Below are 21,240 nucleotides of genomic sequence, written 5' to 3'. Positions count from 1 at the left end.
AAAGAAAATCTTTCTTATCTTGTGACTTTGAGGGTATTGAGGATAAGAGTTCTTAAACACATGCTAAAGAAGATCCTTATGGCTCTGTTCTTAACATCTAGAGGAACAAGATGTGCCAACCACCTCAGGTGTCTCTGCATGGGTTCCAGCCCAGAGCACTTCTGCATCCACCTGGACCATCAGGAGTCTCCTCTGCTCCCACCTGCAGAAGACATCAGAGATTGCTCCCCTGGGATACTCCCCCTGCCCTGTTCTTCTGTCCTTTCTCCATTCTTTTGAGGTGTTTCTTAATAAATTTGTTTCAGACAAATTGTGGAATAAAATTATTGTTCAAAATAAATGTTTATAGTTGCTTTATTTGTAATCTCCTCAATCTGGAAACAATTCTCTTGTCCCCTAGCTGTCGAATGGATAAGCAAACTAGGTACAACTATACTGTAAAATGCTTCTCAGCAATAAAATGAACAAGCTTCTTATATAAACAATAATATGGGTGAAAATCAAATACTTTATGCTAAAGGAAAGAAACTAGATTCAAGAGACTTCATACTACATGATTCCATTCATACGGCCTTTTAGAAAAGGGTCAGAAAAAGGACCATTGGACGCCAAGGGCTGGAGGTAGAGACAAGGGTGGACTTCAGAGAATCCCAGGGGAACTGTTTCTTTGCAGTGCTGGTACATTGAACCCAGGCCCTTGTGTAGGACAGGCAAGCTCTCTACCACTAAGCTGCAGCCCCAGCACAACAGGGGAACTGTTTTAGTTAGGGAACTATATCTGGATTGTGATAACATAACACAGCTACACATTTTTGTCAAAAGTAGCAGAACTGATAGCCATGTGCAGAGGTGCACACCTGTAATCTCAGAAATTTGGGAGACTGAGGCAGGAGGATCACTAACTCAAGTCTAGTCTCAGCAACTTAGCGAGACCCTGACCCCAAATAAAATATCAAAAGGCCTGGGATGTAGGTCAGTGATAAAGCAACCCTTGGTTCAATTCCCACTACCAAAAAAAAAAAGTGGCAGAACTATAGACTCAAAAGGGTAAATTATACAGTGTGTAAATGAAACTTTAATAAAACAATCGGGAAAACGTAAAGAGCCAAGAATAACCAGGACAATTTTGAACAAAATGAAAAATAGGAAGTATTTCTCTACTACATATCAAGAAATATTGTAAAATGATATGATTAAAATAATTTATATTGGTTCACAGAAAAATAGGCAATTGATCCAAAATTAAGAACTTTGAAAGAGATCTGTGTATACAGGATCTTGATAAATGATAGACGGTGTGGAGACACATCTGTCTTTCCAGTAAGAGGACTTGAGATCATTGGTTTACCATGTTATTTTTTTAAAGTACAATTAATTTCTCCCTAACAACATAGAGATCAACTCCTTCACCAAATTTGTCTAGAATGTGGAACAACAGGAAATCTCATACACTGCTGGGGAGGATATTAATTGATACAAGTGTTTGGGGAAAGAGTTTAGCATTATTTACCTAACGTGAAAATGTGCATATCCCAACCAGTTCCACTCCTGGCAGGCACACATGCAACAGAAATGTGTGTCCACATGCATCAAGACACCTGGCAGCATTTGTCATTGTAGCCCCAAACTAGAATCCACCTGAATATTCATTAATCATGGACTGGATCAGTAAAAAGTGCTGTTTTCTACAATGGTGTAGCATAAAATAAGGGAAGAAGTAAAATATCAAACGGGTACTTTGTTTACATGGTGGCAAACCTGTCCTGTTCTCTGGGTTATCTTTTCCCTCTTTATGGTGTTTGAAGAAAACTGCACCAATGCCCCAATTTTTCACTCTTTCTAGCACTGAAGGTCTTGGTCATGTGACTTGAGTGTCCCCCTTAGGATAAAAGATGGAATCATCTCTGCCTCTTGAATCTGGGCTTGGCAGTTTGACATTCTTTGGCCAATAGAATGAGATGAAAACGAGGAGGGGCCAGTTCTGCGTGTAGGCCTCAAGAGACACTGTATGGTTTTCCTTCCCTTCTTCTCCCCACTGCCCCCAACACCCCTTTGGCTTCTTGTGTTTCTAACATCACTCAGACAGACATGCCCAGGTGCCCAGTGTGGCTAAGGTGTCCCCACCCCACACAGAGCAGTCTCTAGTTGCTCCGTGGATGCATGAGTGAGTCCTACTAATCCACCACCTCCTCTAAGAGCTGAATGTCACCGACATGGAGGAATCTATGCTCACTGGGATACCCACTGTGGTTTGTGGGGTTGTATATCTGCTATGAACCAAAGCCACCTGTGAGCTGGGGCAAGGACGATGTCCAGGGAAGCTGGGTTGTGCCAAGCAGAGGCGGGGAAGAGGAAGAAGGGCTTCTGGAAAGAAATGGACACCAAGGGCACCCAGTAGTTCCCCTAATGGGCCAGTAGCAGTCATGGGACACAGGTGGGGTGGTGGGACTCCCCTTCTTCCCATCCTTTGTGCCTCCTTTATTTTTTATTTTTTTGTAACACCAGTGCTCACTGTGAGACATCCATCCATAAAGAGGGATAGGTCCCCCAAACTAGAAGCTCCCCCTAACCCTTCTCCCAACCATGGCCCATTCCCAGCAGCAACCACAAGTTATATGTACACCCCTCCTGACGTTTACGTGTGTCTACACACATCCATTCCTCACTCCATCCTTCACGGTTTCAAAAAATAATGTCATAAGATATTTGTTATATTGGAGTTTGAGCTCCATTATTTAACAACACGCCTTAGAAACCTTTCAAAGTCAGTACACAGAGATCTACCTTGTTTGTGAAATGGTTGCACTGGTATCCCATATGAAGGGACTGTCATTTGCTTCTCGGTTCCTCTAAGCATGGACACTTTAGTTCCCTCTGACTTTTCTCTGCTGTGAACCTCGCTGAACATGAGCCTTTGGGCGCATGGGCAGTCATTAGAGCAGGATCCATTTCAGCAGAGAGATGGCAGGTCAAAGGGGAGGTCCTGAAATCCGTGGAGATACTGTTCAACTGTGCCCTGAAAATGCCTGCGTGGACGTGCACCCCCAGAAAGTGTGTGGGAAACCCAGCATCACTACATTCTTGTTGGCATTGAATATTTTGGGTATTTAGAAATTTTTCCCAGGCCTGGGGGTGGAACCCAGGGGTGGGGCCCTTGTCCTGCCTGCACGTGTGAGGCCCTGGGTTCACCCCAGGGCCCCAAAAGCGGCATCAACACTTTCCAGTCTGCTGGAAACAGATGAAAGTTCACTGATGTTTTCAGTGTGAGACTTCCTGGATTAGTGGGAAGATGACCCTTTTTTTTCATTTTGATTGTTTTTTGGTATTCTACAAATATACTTTGTCCATTTTTTAAATTGATTTTTCAGGTAGCTTTATCTGTGAACCCTATTGTCAATAATGTGAAACGGTTTCCCCGCAACCCGCCACTTCTGTTTTACAGATCTTCTGGTGTCTTTATTCCCACAGAAGGTTCTACTTTGTGTGTAGTCCAATCTGTGGTCTTTTCATTTCTGGCTTCTGGGTTCCGTGTCCTGCTGAGGAAGGCTGAGCCGTTTATTGTTTACGGTGCAATTTCATTTCCGTATATCTGCCTGGGTCACAGGGATTTGGCAAAGGGCACAGTATCTCCATGACAGAGATAATGAAAGGAAGGTCAGTGACTTATCTGGGGTCACACAGCTACTTCGGGGAAGACTAAGAGTCACAAGCAGATGGTCAGGGCCTCAGGCCCAGGCTGAGAGGTCTCCACTCCCTACTGCTCAGATCTAGCCAATGGCACGTCCTGCACCCCTCACGGATCCTGACGTCCCCCTCGTGCCTCCTGTTGCTGGAAAGCTGTGGGCACATGTTTCCCCATCAGGGGCAGGACCCGCCTCTCCATGGCACTGCCTGTCCTCCTGCTGCCACAGGGTGGACCTCCAGGAGCCCTGCTCCCTGTCCCCATCAGGCTGCAGCAGGTGGAGGCAGCCCCTGTGGGCCCTGGAGGCACCATGCTTCAGGCCACGCTCAGGTCCCTTAGCCATCCTCCTGGGACAGGGTCTCCATGGACATCTGGTCCCTTCCCCCTCATCACACCTGCAGCCATGTTCAGGCTCATCCAGGCAGCAGAGCCTCTTAGTCTGGCACATTTGGGTGAAAATCCCCAAGTGGTGGGGGACACAGGGAGGTGAGTCTGCGAGGGCTCCCAGAGCAGTGGCTTTGGAGCTGGCCTTGAAGAAGCAGGAGGGCAGCAGGGGGGAGAAATGGGTGCCTGTGTACAAACCCAAGTGTAGAAACCATGGTCTGAGCTGCCCTGTCTGCCTCTACAGAGAGAATGTAAGCTGGATGGTGGAAGCCCTGACCTCGAGCAGCCCTCGTCCCAGGGCACAGGTGCAAACTCTCTGTGTGTAGACTTGTAAACTTTGTGTTGAAGAATGCCTAATCCAAGATACACAAATAAAGCTAGAGTATATGTCTGTAAACATGGACTCAACAAGCATGATGTTTATATGTGTGTGTAAACCCACAGAATATTTTATGAGCCATGGACATAAGCCTGCCCCACTCCTAGGCTTGTGTATAAACCCCCATACATGCGTACAAATACATGTGCAATTCCTGTGCATATGTGTCAAGTGTCGTAGTGCATGTCTGTAAGCATGTGATTGCAGCATACCTTTCTGGAAAAATGTGCAAGCACAATACCTGAACACATATGCCTACTGTACAGTGCATATATCTTAGAAGGGACACCTACATGCACAAATCTTACACGTATGAACAATCCTAGCAGTGCACAGATGTGATTGCATGTCTAGCTGCCCATTCTTGTGTATGAATGCACTTCATTCATTCACCTATTTTTTTACTCAATAAAAAGTTGTGTGGACCCCACTTCTCAAGGCCAATGGACCAGCCTTGCCTGCCCTCCTAGGGCCTAGAGATCAAAGGAGGGGTGGGGTGCAGAAATAAGCAATCCTACTTGGGATCACCATTTGGGGGCAAAAGCCTCGAGGGAGAAGGGGCCAGGTTTGGTACTGAGAAAATGTCCTGGCATAAAAGTCCTTTAGGTCAAACTTGATAGATGACTGGAAGAAGTTCTGGTGAGGCAGAGTGTTCCAGTCAGCAGGAACGGCCTTTGGGAAAGCCTCGAGGCAGGGCATGTTCTAAGAAAGTAAAGGAATTGGAGCTGCCGAGAGCCTAGAGTGTGTGTGGATTGGGGTGGGGAGGGGGTGAGAAAAGGCAGTGGGAAGGAGATGGGTTATGGGAGTAGGCAGAAAGCAGAGCAAGCAGGGCTCCAAGGGCCATGAGAGATGTGAGAGGCGCTCTGCACACTTGTATACTCGGCAGGCTTAGTGGCCTGTTATGTGTGTGTGCCTGTTGTACACACCTGTCTCCTGTCCCCTACCCTGTGAGTGTGGGTGTGTTTTAAAAAAATATCCCTACCTCATCCAACCTCCTGCACATGTACACTTGTCCCTGAGCAAGTGGGCACCTGCTTAGACAGTGCACCCTGACCTGCAGACCAGCTCTGAGTGAAGGCAGAGGTGGACGCCACCCATCTCAACCCTGGGATTGAGATGGCTGTATGGCAGCTCCTCTTTACTCAGAGGACTCCCTAGAGGATGCAGGCTTTTTTTCCCAGGCCCTGGATGTGTGAGACTGCTGGAGAGAGACAGCAGAAGAGAGGTGTGAGTCTGTGACCCTGAGGAGGACATGAGGCAGGACAGGACTCCCTGGGAAATCTGAGAAGGTCAGGAAGGAGACAAGGAGGAAGAACCAAGTTCCCAAGGGAGACTCGGGTATTCAGTGGGGCACGGCAGGGCAAGGTCTGACCAAGGTGCTGGGGAGGGAAGAGGTTGAATTCTGGTTTAGAGGAGACTCACAGACATGGGGCCCCATGAGCTCTATTATCTGTCATTCCTGTCCACTCCTAGCTGGGCTCTGGGGGGAACCAGATGAGAGGCACAGAGCAGGCTCCTTGCTGAGTCTGGATTCATCCAGCCATGGCGGCTGTCCCAGAGATAATGAAAGGAAAGTCAGTGACTTATCTGGGGTCACACAGCTACTTCGGGGAAGACTAAGAGTCACAAGCAGATGGTCAAGTGGCAAATAACTGCATCCATCGGCTACTTGGTCAGGCATGGAGCTTAGAGCTCTGACCTGCTGTGACAGCCCAACAAGGGCATGGCCTTCAGGGGCTCCTGGTCTCATGGGAGACCCAGGCAATGGACAGGGACCCAGAAAAGGGTTTGCATCCAGCCTAGAGCTGGGGCAAAAATGCAATACTGGCCCTGACTGGGCCGAAGACACGTAGAGACCAAAAGCATCAGAACTGGGGTTGGTGACTGAGGGGATGGAGGTTCATGAGAGAGGCTGAAGATGTGGCCCAGAGCAAGAGGCTGAGGGTCTGACATCATAGGCCATAAAGGAGGTGGGGCCTTCTGTCTGGGCACAATGGGTAGGAAGGGATTTTGATGGCTGCCGTGGGAGAGGGGAGAGCAGCTACCCAGTTCCCTCCTTGCTCATGGCCTGCTCTGGTCTCTGTCCCCAGCCCTCCCCTTCAAGGTGGTGGTGATCTCAGCCATCCTGGCCTTGGTGGTTCTCACAATCATCTCCCTCATCATCCTCATCATGCTCTGGCAGAAGGTGAGTCCCATTCTGGCCTAGGGGGTAGGGGTTGGTACCTTGGGTTTGCATGTCTCCACCCCTGCTGCAGGATCTGGCCATAGGTGGGCCCAGCATGGAGCTCAGGGTCTCTGAGCTGCCTCCACCCCCAGCAGCCTGGGCCGCAACAGGGTCCCTTGGTGCTGCTGAGCTCTAACCCCAGGTCCTGCTTGTCCCAGTCACCCATGAAGACTCTCATGGATGCGTTCAGATCCTCTTAACTAGTCTATGAGTGCAATGTTATGTCCTGAAATTTCACCACAAAAAAATTAAAAAATTAAAATTATTGTCCCCCATGCTTCCCTCATTCTGAGTCCTATCTTATAAATTCTGCATCCCAAATTTCAACATTCAAAAGTTCCATCCTTCTGCGATTCCCTCAGGGATGACTTCATGTGGGGAGGGACCATGTCCAGGCTGCCTTCTTCTCCACTCCCACCTGAGGAGCCACAGAGGCTCCAAGAGAGGCAGCTGAGGTTGTTCTGATGAGCCAGGCCCCTGGCTGTCAGCTGCTCCTCAGCCTGTCACAGCCCGATGGCTCCTCAGCCACCCCCTCCTCCCACTGGAGCCCCTGGGTACCTATCCCTGAGCCATGAAGGCCTTGACTCGCTGTGCCACTTAGTTTGGCCCTGCCCCTCTTGGGCCTCAGGGCCCACTGCCTCCTTGGCCCTCTGAGTCTGAACCTAGTGAGTTCAAGTGCAGAGAGCCTGTCTGATGCTGTGGTTCTGGTCCTGCAGAAGCCACGCTATGAGATTTGATGGAAGGTGATTGAGTCTGTGAGCTCTGATGGCCATGAGTACATCTATGTGGACCCCATGCAGCTGCCCTACGATTCCACCTGGGAACTGCCACGGGACCAGCTTGTGCTTGGTCAGTCCTGGGAAGCCCCACCTGGCAGTTTGGGGACTTGAAGTGGAGGCCAGCCTCTCTTGGGTCTGGTCTCAGCCTGGCCATGACAAGCTATGGGACCTGGGGCTGGTATCTTGCCTTCCCCACCCCTCAGTCTCCTCCTCTGCAAAATGAGGTCAAGAGGAGCCCCAGGGACTCCCCAGCTTTGAGTCCTGTGAGCCTGAGACTTGAGATAGGACCCTCCATGGCAGGAAGCACGAGGACAGGTCTGGTGCCAGCCTGTGCTTCATCTAGTTAGGGAGGCTGAAGGGGTGCGGGGAGCTGTGTTCCCATGGGGAGGAGGAAGGCACGTAGGGACTCAAGCTGGGGCAGAGAGCAGGCAGGACTTTGAGGAGACACCAGGAAAGATTGGGGATCAGTATGGAGCCTTTTGGGGGGAGCACATTAAGTCCAGAGGGATTTGAGGGATGTGTAGGTTGACCTAAGAGAGTGGCTCTTCCCCACCCGTGGGTGGGAAAGGGGAGTACAGGTTCCTGGTGGTCTAGGAACTGAGAGATCCTCTCATCCCAGGATGTAACCTTGGCTCTAGGGCCTTCAGGCAGGTGGTGGAGGTGGCCTTCAGGCAGGTGGTAGAGGTGGCCTTCAGGCAGGTGGCTCATGGTTCACGGCCATGGCCTCCACCACCTAAGCCATTCCCAGGCCACCATGAAAGTGGCTGTCAAGATGCTGAAATGTCACTGATAAACAGAAATGCCTTTGATTTATGGCATCTCTGTATATCAGTGACAAGTCCTCAGAAAAGGAAATGAGGAGGGGCTGGGTTTTTAGCTCAGTGGTAGAGAGCTCGCTTAGTGTGCATGAGGCACTGGGTTCAATCCTCAGCACCACATAAATGTAAAATAAAGACACTGTGTCCACTTAAACCAAAAAATAAATTAAAAGAAAAAGAAATGAGGAAAACTACTTCATTTTCAATAGCCTCAAAAACATAAAATAAAATACTTGGAAATCAACTTAGTGAAAGATCTATACAATGAAAACTACAGAACCCTAAAGAGAGAAATCAAAGAAGACCTTAGAAGATGGAAAGATCTACCTTGCTTTTGGATAGGCAGAATTAATATTATCAAAATTACCATACTTCCAAAAGTACTATTCAGATTCAATGCAATACTGATCAAAATTCTAATGACAGTCCTCATAGAAATAGAAAAAAGCAATCATGAAATTCATCTGTAAAAATAAGAAACCCCAAATAGTTAAAGCAATCCTTAGCAGGAAGAGTGAAGCAGACCTTAAACTATACTACAGAGCAATAGTAACAAAAACAACATGGCATTGGCACCAAAACAGACTGGTAGAACAATGGTACAGAATAGAGGACACAGAGACTAACCCACAAAACTACAATTATCTTATATTAGACAAAGTTGCCAAGAACATGCATTAGAGAAAAGATAGCCTCTTCAACAAATGGTGCTGAGAAAACTGGAAATCCATATGCAACAAAATGAAATTAAACCTCTATCTCTCACCATGCACAAAACCCAATTCAAAATGGATCAAGTATTTAGGAATATAACCAGAGACCCTGTGTCTAATAGAAGAAAAAGTAGGCCCTAATCTCCATCATCTGGGATTAGGCCCCAACTTCCTTAATAAGACTCCTGTGGTGAAAGAATTAAAATCAAGAATCAATAAATGGGATGAACTCAAACTAAAAAGTTTCTTCTCAGCAAAAGAAACAATCTGAGTGAGGCAAATACAGAATCTATATCTTGGGAGCAAATCTTTACCCCTCACACATCAGATAGAGCACTAATCTCTAGGGTATATAAAGAACTCAAAAAGCTAAACACCAAAAAAACAAATAACCCAAAAAATAAATGGGCCAAGGACCTGAAGAGACACTTCTCAGAAGATGAAATACAATCAATCAACAAATACATGAAAAAATGTTCATCATCATTAGCAATTAGAGAAATACAAATCAAAACCACTCTAAGATTTCATCTCACTCCAGTCAAAATGGCAGCTATTATGCATACAAACAACAATAAGTGTTGGTGAGGATGCTGGGAAAAAGGCACACTCATACACTGCTGGTGGGACTGCAAATTGGTGCAGCCAAAATGGAAAGCAGTATGGAGATTTCTTGGAAAATTGGGAATGAAACCACCATTTGACCCAGCTATCTCTCTCCTTGGCCTATACCCAAAGGACTTAAAACTAGCATGCAACAGGGACACAGCCACATCAATGTTTAAAGCAGCACAATACACAATAGCTAAACTGTGGAACCAACCTAGATGCCCTTCAGTGGATGAATGGATTAAAAAAATGTGACATATATACACAATGGAATATTACTCAGCAATAAAAGAGAATAAAATATGGCATTTACAGGTAAATTGATGGAATTAGAGAAGATAATGCTAAGTGAAGTTAGCCAATCCCAAAAAACCAAATGCTGAATGTTTTCTATGATATAAGGAGGCTGATTCATAGTAGGGTAGGGAACAGGAGCATGGGAGGAATAGATGAACTCTAGATAGGGCAGAGGGGTTGGAGGGGAAGGGAGGGGGCATGGGGTTATTAATGATGGTGGAATGTGATGATCATTATTATCCAAAGTACAGGTATAAAGACACGAATTGGTGTGAATATACTATGCATACAACCAGAGACATGAAAAATTGTGCTCTATATATGTAATAAGATTTGTAATGCATTCCGCTGTCATATATAAATAAAAAAAAATTTTTTTTAAAGATGCTGAAATGTGAGTCCTGGGTGCCTACTCCTTCCTCACACGGGGCCCCACATCCCCTGTTCCTTCTGTCCTCTCCCCAAGCATTCAGCCTTTTCCAGAGTCACTGGTTTTGATGTGCTGGACACAAGCACTTGTTAGAGTCGGTAAACAAGTCAAAATAACACCTGGCATTTTGCCAGGGGAATGTTAGAGTTCGTAAACAAATCTGGATGGTGCCTGGCAAAATGCCAGAGGGAGTGGTTTGAGAAGTAACAAAAGCGAGACATTAAGTGTGGAGATTTCTGATTGGTTGACTGCTGTATCTAGTTTATGTTAATTAGATAAGCTGTGTGGAATGTATAAATACCGCTCCTGTCCTACAGTAAACGGCTTCCACTCCTGCTGTATCAACGTACATAAGTTATTCGTCACCCCCCCCCCTCCCCCCCGTTATTTTGCTGCAGCCGGACTGCGGCAAGCACTGGGGTCACACCAGGAGAGGGTCCTCCTGTCCCCTGCTCCCTCCCTCTTTCCCTGCCAGGGTGGGGCACACTCCCCTGCACAGGGCCTGTGGTCTTGCAGCAGCACGGGTGGGGCAGAGGAGCCTGAGTAGCTCCCATGGGGCCTCTAAGAAGCCTCAGTGACCAGCTGAGTCCCTTCCCTGCAGCCACAGTCCGCAGCAGTGAGAAGCAAGCCCTCATGTCAGAGCTGAAGATCATGAGCCACCTGGGGCCCCACCTGAATGTGGTCAACCTGCTGGGGGCCTGCACCCAGGGAGGTAGGAGAGCCACCCCCGGACTCTGGGGAAACGCCCACTGGCTGCCCAGGATGCCCCGACTCCTGCTTCACCTGTGGACACCAGGACAGTGCAGTGTCCCTTCACAGTCCCTTCATAGTCCTAGATGGGTGTGGGATTTGGGAGCCTACAGAGTCACATCTTCATGGCCAGAGGACTTCTCAGGCTTCCAATTCTGGGAGTTTCCAAATCAAAGTGACCTTGGACATTTTTCTATTTTCACAATACCTTTTTTTCTTTTTAAATTAATTTTAAAATTTCATATATGACAGCAGAATACATTACAATTCTTATTACACATACAGAGCACAATTTTTCATATCTCTGTATACAAAGTATATTCATACCAATTCATGTCTTCATACATGTACTTTGGATAATGATGTCCATTGCATTCCACCATCATTTCTAACCCATGCCCCCTCCCTTTCCCTCCACCCCTCTGCCCTATCTAGAGTTCATTTATTCTTCCCATGCTCCTGTTCTCTACCCTACTATGAATCAGCCTCCTTAAATCAGGAAAACACCTGGCATTTGTGTTTTTTGGGATTGGCTAACTTCACTTAGCATTATCTTCTTTAACTCCATCCATTTACCTGCAAATGCCATGATTTTATTCTCTTTTATTGCTGAGTAATATTCCATTGTATATATGCACCATATTTTTTTTAGAGAGAGAGGGGGGGGAGGGAGGGAGGGAGAGAGAGAGAGAGAGAGAGAGAGAGAGAGAGAGAGAGAGAATTTTAATATTTATTTTTTAGTTTTTGGTGGACGCAACATCTTTGTTTGTATATGGTGCTGAGGATTGAACCCGGGCTGCACGCATGCCAGGCGAGCGCGCTACCGCTTGAGCCACAACCCCAGCCCACTCCATATTTTTTTCATCTAATGATCTAGGTTGCTTCCACAGTTTAACTATTCACAATACCTTTTGAAAACTGTGATAAATAATAGCTCATGGGACACTCAGAAGAATCACGTTACCCCATTCCCCTCATTGGAGACCACTAGTGAGCTAATTGGGAGTTGCTTTCTTTCTGATCACAGAAAAAAGTCTATTGGCCTTACTATGTGTATTTGAAGCTCTGATTGCAAGTTGACCTACAACAAAAGAAAAAAATAACATTATTGCCATTTTTAGCTGCTTTGTGAGATTTGGGATTTTCCTCAGGATTGTGTAATCATTCAAAATACAGAAGTATGTTGCATACATAGATGAATTCACATCTGCAATGATCGCTCATTTAAAAAGTTGTGGTTTTTTTTTTTCTTTCTTTTTGGTACTGGGAATTGAACCCAGGGGCACTTTGCCACTGAGTTTCCTCTGCAGCCCTTTTTATTTTATTTTTTTTATTTTGAGACTTTTGCTAAGTTGCTGAGGATCTCACCAAGTTGCCGAGATGGGCCTTGATCCTCCTTCTTCAGCCTCTAGAGTAGCTGGGATTACAGGGGTGCTCCTGTGCCTGGCACTCATTTCAAAAGTTTTGTTTTTATCAATATCTTCACTGTCTACTTGTTGACTTTGAGTAAAAGCATTAAATTTGAACATAACCAGTAAACTGATAATGGAGAGCACTTTCCTCTCCCTCTTTACATATACCAGGTACCAAAATAACCTTAAGTGTGAAAACAGCAGTTGTGCCCTTGTCATGTGCCATGTTTGGTCTCATTAGTTCTTGTGACAGTCCTTTGAGGGGGGTGTTAGTTCACAGATGGGGGAGGGGAGGCCCAGGGAGGTTAAGTATCTATTGCCTGCAGTCGGAGGCAGGAAGAGGACCCAGGTGTGCCAGGCACCTACCCTCAGCTGTCATGCCCACGACCTCTCCCACATTCAGCCTGTTTATTGGCCCCGTGGCCCTCACGGGAAGCCTGAGGGCCCCTGGGGCCTGTGCCCACCGCCCTCCCCTGCAGGCCCCATCTACATCATCACCGAGTACTGCCGCTATGGCGACCTGGTGGACTACCTGCACCGCAACAAGCACAGCTTCCTGCAGCACCACTCGGACAAGCACCGCCCACCCAGTGCTGAGCTCTACAGCAACGCCCTGCCCACGGGGCTCCCTCTGCCCAGGTAGGAGGAGGCAGGCGCCTGCACAGCCCCCTTGCCCTTGCTCCTGCAGGGGGCAGCTGGGGCCCTGGGGAGGGGGCAGAGTCACTCCTGGTGACTCTTTCTCAAGTCAGGACCATAGACCATAGACCAGGAAAGGCCAGTAGTGATGGGGATAGTGCTGGGCTCTGCTGCCTCCTGCTACCTGCCCCAGTGTGCCAGGCCCTGTGCTCGAGCCCTGTGCTTGAGACCCCTGACCCCACAGCCCTGTGTCCAGGGTGTCGTGGTCTCCTGCCTTAGGGACACTGTGGGCAGAGGCAATCGTGGGCTGAGAGCTGGGCCTCCCGAGGTGCACTGTGGGCCCTGCTCCCTCCACCGTCTCCCCATTCCCTCTACACACACCCCGGTGCCCCTCGGCAGCTCAACTCTTGGTTTCAATGTTTCTGAAAAGAGCAGTTCTCAGTTCTTTTGCTGATTACAAAGACAAGGACAAGGGTAACTTAGATCAGTGTCTGAGACATTGGCCCTCCTCGCCAGCATTGACCTATTTCCTAGCTGTCTTTAGGCTGCCCATACAGACACCTGTGGACAGCCCACAGCCCCCTGGGGAGTGAGGTCGAAGTCAGAGGTATCAAGGCGATGCCCTACTGCCCACCCTGGGTCATGGCCAGGCACCTGTGCTGGTGTGCAGGTGTGCTGGTATATACCAAGCTCAGGGTCACAGAGGTTAGTCAAGGGACTGGATCTGTGGTCACTTGTGTTGTAACACACTGAAGGGTCAGGAGTGCATGAGTGAAAGAAGAAATCCGTGAGCGACAGGGCCTCAGGGGTCCCCAGGGTGACCACAGGGTACGAGGGGGAAGGAAAGAGGAAGCCAGTGACCTTCCTGTTGTGTTCCTCTTACTCCCCAGCCACATGTCCCTGACTGGGGAGAGCGATGGTGGCTACATGGACATGAGCAAGGATGAGTCAGTGGACTACGTGCCCATGCTGGACATGAAAGGAGACGTCAAATACGCAGACATCGAATCCTCCAACTACATGGCCCCTTATGATAACTACGTTCGCTCCAATGGGTGGACACAGTGTGCTCAGATCTGCCCAGGCTCACACCCAGGCGGAGACACATTCTTTTCAAAGCCCTTCACACTCCCAGCCTTGCAGCAATCCTGAAGGATGATGGCTTTGCACCCATTTCATGGAAGTGGAAACTGAGGCTGGCCACTTGCCCAAAGCTGCTATATAGTGGGGCCTCCATAAGAACCCCTGTTCTGTTCATAGGTCAGAGGCATGAGTAGGCTCTCAGGGAAGGGAAGAACTAGGGTGGGGTTGGGGGCATATCTGGCCTCCTGGAAACTTGAGGAAAAGTGATCAGCTCTGAACTGGCCCCAGACTAGGCTAGTGTTCTGAAGAAACATGCAGGCAGGGCTAAACTTTTTGTTGTTGTTGTTAGTACTAGGGATTGAACCCAGGGGCTCTCTGCCACTCAGTTCCAATCCCAGTTTGGGGGGTCTTTTGTGTTTTTGTGTTTGTTTGTTTTTGAGACAGGGTCTTATAGAGTTGCTGAGAGTCTTGCTCAGTTGCTGAGACTGGCTTTGAACTTGTGATCCTCTTGCCTTAGCCTGCCAAAAGATGGAATTATAGGCATGAGCCACCATACCCAGCCTAAACTTTTTTTTCTGGCTGTTGAAGACACTGGTAAAGAATGAGAGGTTTGGAGCTGGGATTGTGGCTCAGTGGTAGAGCACTAGCATGTGTGAGGCACTGGGTTCGATTCTCAGCACCGCATATAAATAAGTGGGTAGAAGGGATTCCCAATGGCAAATGAACACCCAGAACCAGGTGTAGCTAGACGTTGGCCCACCAATGTCTGAAAAAGAAGGAGAGGTTTAGGCTAGACACGAAGCACCATCCCTTCAGGCGAGACCTAGAAGATCAGGAGCCACCTGCCGTGGACATTCAGCCCCACAAGAAAAAAGACAGGGTCCTCTGGGCCACTGGGTACATGAGGTGACCTGTGACTCTCTGCTCTCCCCCAGCTCCTCTGAGGACCTATCAGGCCACTTTGATCAATGAGATCCCAGTGAAGGCCCAGCTCTGTGCACGGGAGCAGGACAGGTAGCCACTAGTGAAGTCGGAATAGGAAAAGGCAAACAATGCCAGGTCCACTCGGCACAGCTGGGGCTGAGGGACCAGCTGCAGTGGCCAGGGATGGACAAGAAGGGGGTGTGCAGATCATATCTGTTGACCCAGGAGTGATGGGCAGAGGAAGAAGCCCAAGTGACAAGGTAAAACAAATATGCTGGTCTCAGGTAGTAGTGGGATTGGCTTGGATGAAATGGAACCATCCTGCCTGCCACCATCTCCCTGCTTCCTGCGAGCCCCAGAAGTGGAGGGGCTCTAGAGCCCAGGGACCAAATCATCCAGGATGAGAACTGGGAGGTAGCTGGGCGTATCCCTGGCTCCCTCACCCCTTCTTAGACCCAGGGCTTTCCCCCAGGGACAGGGGCCATGTGTCCTTAGCTAATGAGGAGAGAAGACTCCCTGCTGCTGTGGCCAGGAATAGGGTGGGCATGGGAGCTGTGCAGACCCTGGAGGAGGAGGGGGAAGCAGCTGGCAGTGGAGCTGCTGGACCTCCTCCTCCCACCCAGGTGCAGAGTGGGCTGGGAACTGGCCACTGGCCCCTCTGGGCACTCAGCGCTGCTCCTGCCCCCACAGACCTTCCTGCCTCTGAAGTGGATGGCCCCGGAGAGCATCTTCAACAGCCTCTACACCACCCTGAGCGATGTGTGGTCCTTTGGGATCCTGCTCTGGGAGATCTTCACATGACATTCCCCTCCCACCTCCCATCTGCTGGGGCTGTGGGCAGAGTGCTAGGACATGGGCCAGGGGACCTGTGGTGAGTACTCTGCTCCTTTCTCCCACTGTGCTGCTCTGGCAAGACCCTTGCCCTCTCTGGACCTCTTTACCCCTCTACCCGAGGATCAACGGGAGCCTGCTTGGCTCTGGTGTTCCCAGGTTCTCTGTCCTGAGGAGTGCTGTGTCTCCTGGGAGCCCAGGAAGGACCTCCATTTCCCAATGCCAAAGACACTCCACCCTTCTCCACCAGGACCATCTTGCCTGTCCCTCTGTAGTGGAAGGGGGCACCCTGCTCCTTGTCACACCTGTGTATCCCTGTCTGCTCCTCCACAGGTGGCACCCCTTACCCGGAGCTGCCCATGAACGAGCAGTTCTACAATGCCATCAAGCGCGGTTACCGCATGGCGCAGCCTGCTCACGCCTCTGCTGAGATGTGAGTGGAGCCTCGTGCCCTGGGGGGGATTTCCTGGATGAGACAGTGGACATGTAGCTCTACCAGCTTCAGCCAAAGAGAGTTCTCAGCTCAGAGATCCAGAAAAGTCTAGCTACACCTGGCTCTGGGTGTTCGTGTGCTCAGGAATCCCTTCTGCCCTGGGCTCTGCTTGTCTCTGGGCCAGCCTCACTCTCAGGCTGGCACTGCCCACATGGCTGCCACAGTGCCAGCCGATGACTTGCACTGCCAAAGCCCCAGAGCTGACCTCTGTGGCTCAGCTGGGGTCGTATGCCATCAGAACCCACCTCTGACCAGAGAGGATGAAGCCCCTCTGGGCTGCACCTGGGCCACGTGCTCCCCACGGGTGGCCACCCCACAGAGCCAGTGGTGGGTGGTGCTGGCTGCCACGTCTCCCGACACCCTGGTCCCTGCTCCTCTTATTCTGAGAGGCGGTGGCTCCAGCTCCCAGCACCGCCCGCCCCCACCAGAGCCAGGGGGCCTGACCCTCTCTGCCCCTCCCCAGCTACGAGATCATGCAGAAGTGCTGGGAGGAGAAGTTTGAGGTTCAGCCTCCCTTCTTCCAGCTGGTGCTGCTCCTCGAGAGGCTGCTTGGCGAGGGCTACAGAAAGGTATGTGGAGCCGGGTGGGGGTAGGGCACAGCGCTCCATCAGTTCTGACCCTGGGTCCCGGGCTCAGAGTGCTGTGCTGGAATTTGGGGAACAGCCTTCCTCTGCTCTGGGCCTCAGTTTCTCTGCTGATCCCAGGACGGGGTGGGCGGAGCTGAGTCTATTCCAGCAGCTCCAAGAAGGGACACTGACTGGTGACAGGGGGAGGAGGAGCTACGACCTCTGCCCACTCCTGGGCTCCTTCAGAGGTGTGAACAACCCCAGGCCACATGGCTTCCAAACCCAAGCCCTCAGACTCTGCTGTAGGCTGCTCAGAGGCAAATGGGGCCTCCTGGGGGCCTAACCCCTGCACACGCCCACGGTGTGAGGTAGGGCAATGACATGACCTCTCTGAGCTGCGCTTGTCTCCTGGCTCAGGCCTTATGGGGTCTTTAAAGGATTCAACGAGCAGAAGTGTGCAAAGCTGGGTTCAAGGAGTCCCTTAGTGCCGTTACCGTCCTGCTGTGGCCCAGCCCTCACCCACTTGCCTTCTTCCTCCAGCTCCACCCTGAATGAAGCCAACACCTCCTCTACCATCTCCTGTGACAGTCCTCTCGACCCCCAGGAAGAACCAGAGCCAGAACCCCTGCCCCAGCCCCAGGGGGACTCCCAGATGGAGCTGGAGCCACCAATGATGCAGGCTGCCCTGGGCCTCGGGCCGAAGCAGAGGACAGCTTTCTGTAGGGGCTGGCCCCCACTCTGTGCCACCAGAAGCTCCCCTTCTGCCACCAGGCCACAGCCCCCGGGCCTGGCATCCTGTGAGCCGTGCTGCTCCTGCCAGCTGTCCCATGTGGAAGGCTTCTGTCCCTGCCACACTGCTCCCCAAGCCCTGGGGCTGGCTCAGGAGGCCAGAGAACTGCAGGACCATGCCCAGCCTCTGCCTCAGGGAGGCCATGTGACTGAGCCAAGGTCCTTCCCAGGGGACCCAGTTTCCCAGTGCACAAGATGAGACATTGAACTTGGTAGTTCACAGTCCACCTGGGAGTCTCCCTGGCTGACAAGGCTGGAATCTGGGGGAGTTTCCTGGGGGAGTGAGGGGGTCAGTAACCTCTCTCTGTTCAGCCAGCTACCCCTCAAGGAGTCGCAGGCTTGTCCCCACACTTCCATCTGCCCAGGAGCTGGGGAAGAAACCCTGGCACCCCTGGCTCCTGGCTGAGCTGGGCTTGCTCTGGCCAGTGTTGCTTCGCTCTGAAGCCACCTCCCCTGACACTAGTCTCTGCTTTCCCAGGACTGAGCAGGTCTGGGCCAGCCATGCTTAATTAGTGCTGTAATTATTGCTGGGACTGAACCAAGTACAGTACTTCCCGGCCTGCAGACCCAGCCCGTATCACGAGGTGGCCAGCACCTCACCATGGTAATTTTCTTGCTCATGAGGGGATAAGCTACCTGAGAAAATAGAGTCTAAAATAGTTAGTGAAGAAATTAGAGGAAGTGTCCTTTGGTATAGTCTGAGGAAAGGGATAGCTGGGTCAAATGGTGGTTCCATTCCCAGATTTCCAAGGAATCTCCATACTGCTTTCCAAATTGGCTGCACCAATTTGCAGTCCCACCAGCAATGAGTGAGTGTACCTTTCCCCCCACATCCTCTCCAACACTTATTGATGTTTGTCTTCATAATAGCTGCCATTCTGACTGGAGTGAGATGAAATCTTAGAGTAGTTTTGATTTGTATTTCTCTAATTGCTAGAGATGATGAACATTTTTTCATATATTTGTTGATTGATTGTATATCCTCTTCTGAGAGGTGTCTGTTCAGGTCCTTGACCCATTTGATGATTAGGTTATTTGTATTTTTGGTGTTTAGCTTTTTGAGTTCTTTATATACCCTAGAGATTAGTGCTCTATCTGATGTGTGAGGGATAAAAATTTGCTCCCAGGATGTAGGCTCTCTGTTCACCCCACAGATTGTTTCTTTTGCTGAGAAGAAACTTTTTAGTTTGATTCCATTTCTCTCCTTGGACTACACCCAAAGGACTTAAAAACAGCATACTACAGGGACACAGCCACATCAATGTTTATAGCAGCACAATTCACAATAGCTAAACTGTGGAGGCAATTTAGATGTCCTTCAGTGGATGAATGGATAAAAAAATGTGGCATATATACACAATGAAATATTACTCAGCATTAAAAAAGAACAAAATCATGGTAAATGAATGGCATTGGAGAAGATAATGCTAAGATAAGCTAGCCAATCCCCCCAAAAACAAATGCCAAATGTTTTCTCTGATATAAGGAGGCTGACTCATAGTGGGGTAGAGAGGGAGAGCATGGGAGGATTAGATGAATTCTAGATAGGGAAAAAGGGTGGGAGGGAAAGGGAGGGGGCAGGAGAATAGCAAGGATGGTAGAATGTGATGGACATCATTATACCAAGTACATGTATGAAGACTTGAATTGGGTGTCAACTTACTTTACATTCCAACAGAGATATGGATATGAAAAATTGTGGTATATATGTATATTAAGAATTGTCATGCAAAAAAACACACGGTATATGTATAACGGCATGTATTGACGTGAACATGCTTTATATACAGAGATATGAAAAAATATACTCTGTATGTGTAATAAGAATTGTAATGCATTCCACTGCTGTTGTGTATTTTAAAAAATTGATAAAAGATTAAAAAATAAATTAATTAATTAAGAGGCAGTGTCAAAGAATAGTTTTTAAGAGCTTAATAGGATCTTCCAGTCCTGGTTGGAGCTGGAACAGAACAATTAGAAAATTCCTCTAATGGTTTATTTAAGGGGGTACATTAAAGGCATGGACAGGGTTTCAGGGGTAGAGTCTTGCTTCATGATGTCTTGCAGTCACAGGTTGATTGGCATCTTGGCCTCTCCATCTCTGAGAGGCTGTGTGGCAACCAGGTCACCCCTTCTCCAGGCTGTGTGGGACCAGGCAGAGCTGAATAGGATTCATATGTGTCTGGAAGATCTTACCAGCAGGGTTGCCACTGAAACTCCCCAATACCGGATTCTCCTATTCAGTGGACTTCCTTGCTGATTTCGTTCATATATAGTCCATGGATGGCTCTCAACAAGCCCAGGACACTCGGGGCACACTGGCTGTGGACAGGACCCATGTCTTCCAGGCCCCTTTGGTTCTGAGGCTTTTCCTCTTCATCCTCAAGTTACAGGCCCAGCGGATCCTGCATCTGTGACAAATGTGTTGATGTGCCAGCATTATGTCCACATGTGAGCACCAGTAGGTGGCCCTGACTCTGCATTGGACTTGCTGTGACCTTGGAGGAATCCCTTGCCCTCTCTGGGCCCGTTTTCCCCTTTGAAGAATAAATAAGTTGGACTCATTCACTCTGAATGCTCTGTCAATACTAATATTCCAGAATATTCCTGGGTTTTACATGCTTGTCCAGATGAAGCAAGGTCAAGTACCCTAAATCACCTTCCTGGGGGTCTGCTGAGTTCTGGGGAGATTCCAGATGACACAAGACACCCGGGCATTCAGGAACATGACCCTTTCTCTGCCTCAAATGCAGCTGTGTGGACCTTGACTTGGAGTGACAGTCAGTGCTCAGGAAAGCCCCCAGCAGCTGCTCCAGGGACATGGGAGGACCACGAGACCCCCCCTTGAGCACCCACGATGAACTCTGGAAATATCCTGGGCAAGGTGGCAGGGAGGGAGGTCATTACCTCATGCAGCCCAACACTGCCCCCAAGGTATGTTCCACAGAGAGAATGGACAGTAAGGACGATTGTATCCCATGAAGGACAAGAGCCTCAGGATGTGCACCCCAGGAAAGGGGCGTAAGAGGTGGGCACTTTGGGGGTTGCCTCCTTAACTGCCGGCTGCCCCATCCTGGAGGCAGTACCTGGTGGAGTATGGTTTTGTCACTGCCCAGGTCTATTAGTGACACCTCACTGCCTCAAACCAGTGGACATTGGTGGTGCCAGGTCACTGAGGGATATGGCCAAGACACCCAGGAAGCGGAGGGCTGGCCAGGGGGTGAGGGAAGCTCTCCTTCTTGGGCACAGTCCCCATGCTGATTGGCATCTCCCAACCGAGGACCCCAGAGTCTCCCCCAAGGATGGGGAATATGGAGCGAGGGGCAGTCAGAGCTCATCCCTGAACAGATCCCTTCAGCTCTGATCTCATTTCCCTCTTCTGGAAAAGGGATTTTCTCCCACCACATCCCACATGGGCAGTGGAAATGGGGTCCTCCTCAG

At 49.5% G+C, this 21,240-nt stretch overlaps 1 protein-coding gene and 1 long non-coding RNA gene across 2 annotated transcripts; both read left to right on the top strand.

Moving 5' to 3' along the window:
* Positions 1 to 5,707: 5,707 nt before the first annotated feature.
* On the top strand, positions 5,708 to 8,220 carry LOC131424767 (uncharacterized). The gene is made up of 3 exons (XR_009228288.1): positions 5,708 to 5,783; positions 6,536 to 6,630; positions 7,386 to 8,220. It is a non-coding gene; the product is annotated as an uncharacterized LOC131424767 (long non-coding RNA).
* Positions 8,221 to 10,867: 2,647 nt separating this feature from the next.
* Positions 10,868 to 20,364, top strand: LOC124103693 (platelet-derived growth factor receptor beta-like). Its single transcript, XM_058584374.1, has 8 exons — positions 10,868 to 11,027; positions 12,957 to 13,116; positions 14,004 to 14,255; positions 15,744 to 15,879; positions 15,970 to 15,991; positions 16,285 to 16,384; positions 16,908 to 17,013; positions 17,551 to 20,364. The coding sequence occupies exons 1-8, from the start codon at positions 10,868 to 10,870 to the stop codon at positions 17,563 to 17,565; spliced, it is 951 nt and encodes a 316-aa protein (XP_058440357.1). The 3' UTR covers positions 17,566 to 20,364.
* Positions 20,365 to 21,240: the final 876 nt, after the last annotated feature.

This window comes from Marmota monax, unplaced genomic scaffold (genome assembly GCF_021218885.2).
Source record: "Marmota monax isolate L192 unplaced genomic scaffold, Marmota_monax_Labrador192_F-V1.1 WCK01_AAM20220418_F8-fsc00006, whole genome shotgun sequence".
Taxonomy (NCBI): Eukaryota; Metazoa; Chordata; class Mammalia; order Rodentia; family Sciuridae; genus Marmota; species Marmota monax.
This window is presented reverse-complemented; position numbering and strand designations above follow the sequence as displayed.

What these genes read in the sequence shown, in the direction of transcription:
- LOC124103693 (XM_058584374.1), top strand. Translation starts at nt 10,868, where the DNA reads ATGGGGCCTCTAAGAAGCCTCAGTGACCAGCTGAGTCCCTTCCCTGCA. An exon ending in CATGGGCCAGGGGACCTGTG is followed by an intron (nt 15,992 to 16,284) that starts GTGAGTACTCTG and finishes GCTCCTCCACAG; the next exon opens with GTGGCACCCCTTACCCGGAG. An exon ending in GCTCACGCCTCTGCTGAGAT is followed by an intron (nt 16,385 to 16,907) that starts GTGAGTGGAGCC and finishes GCCCCTCCCCAG; the next exon opens with CTACGAGATCATGCAGAAGT.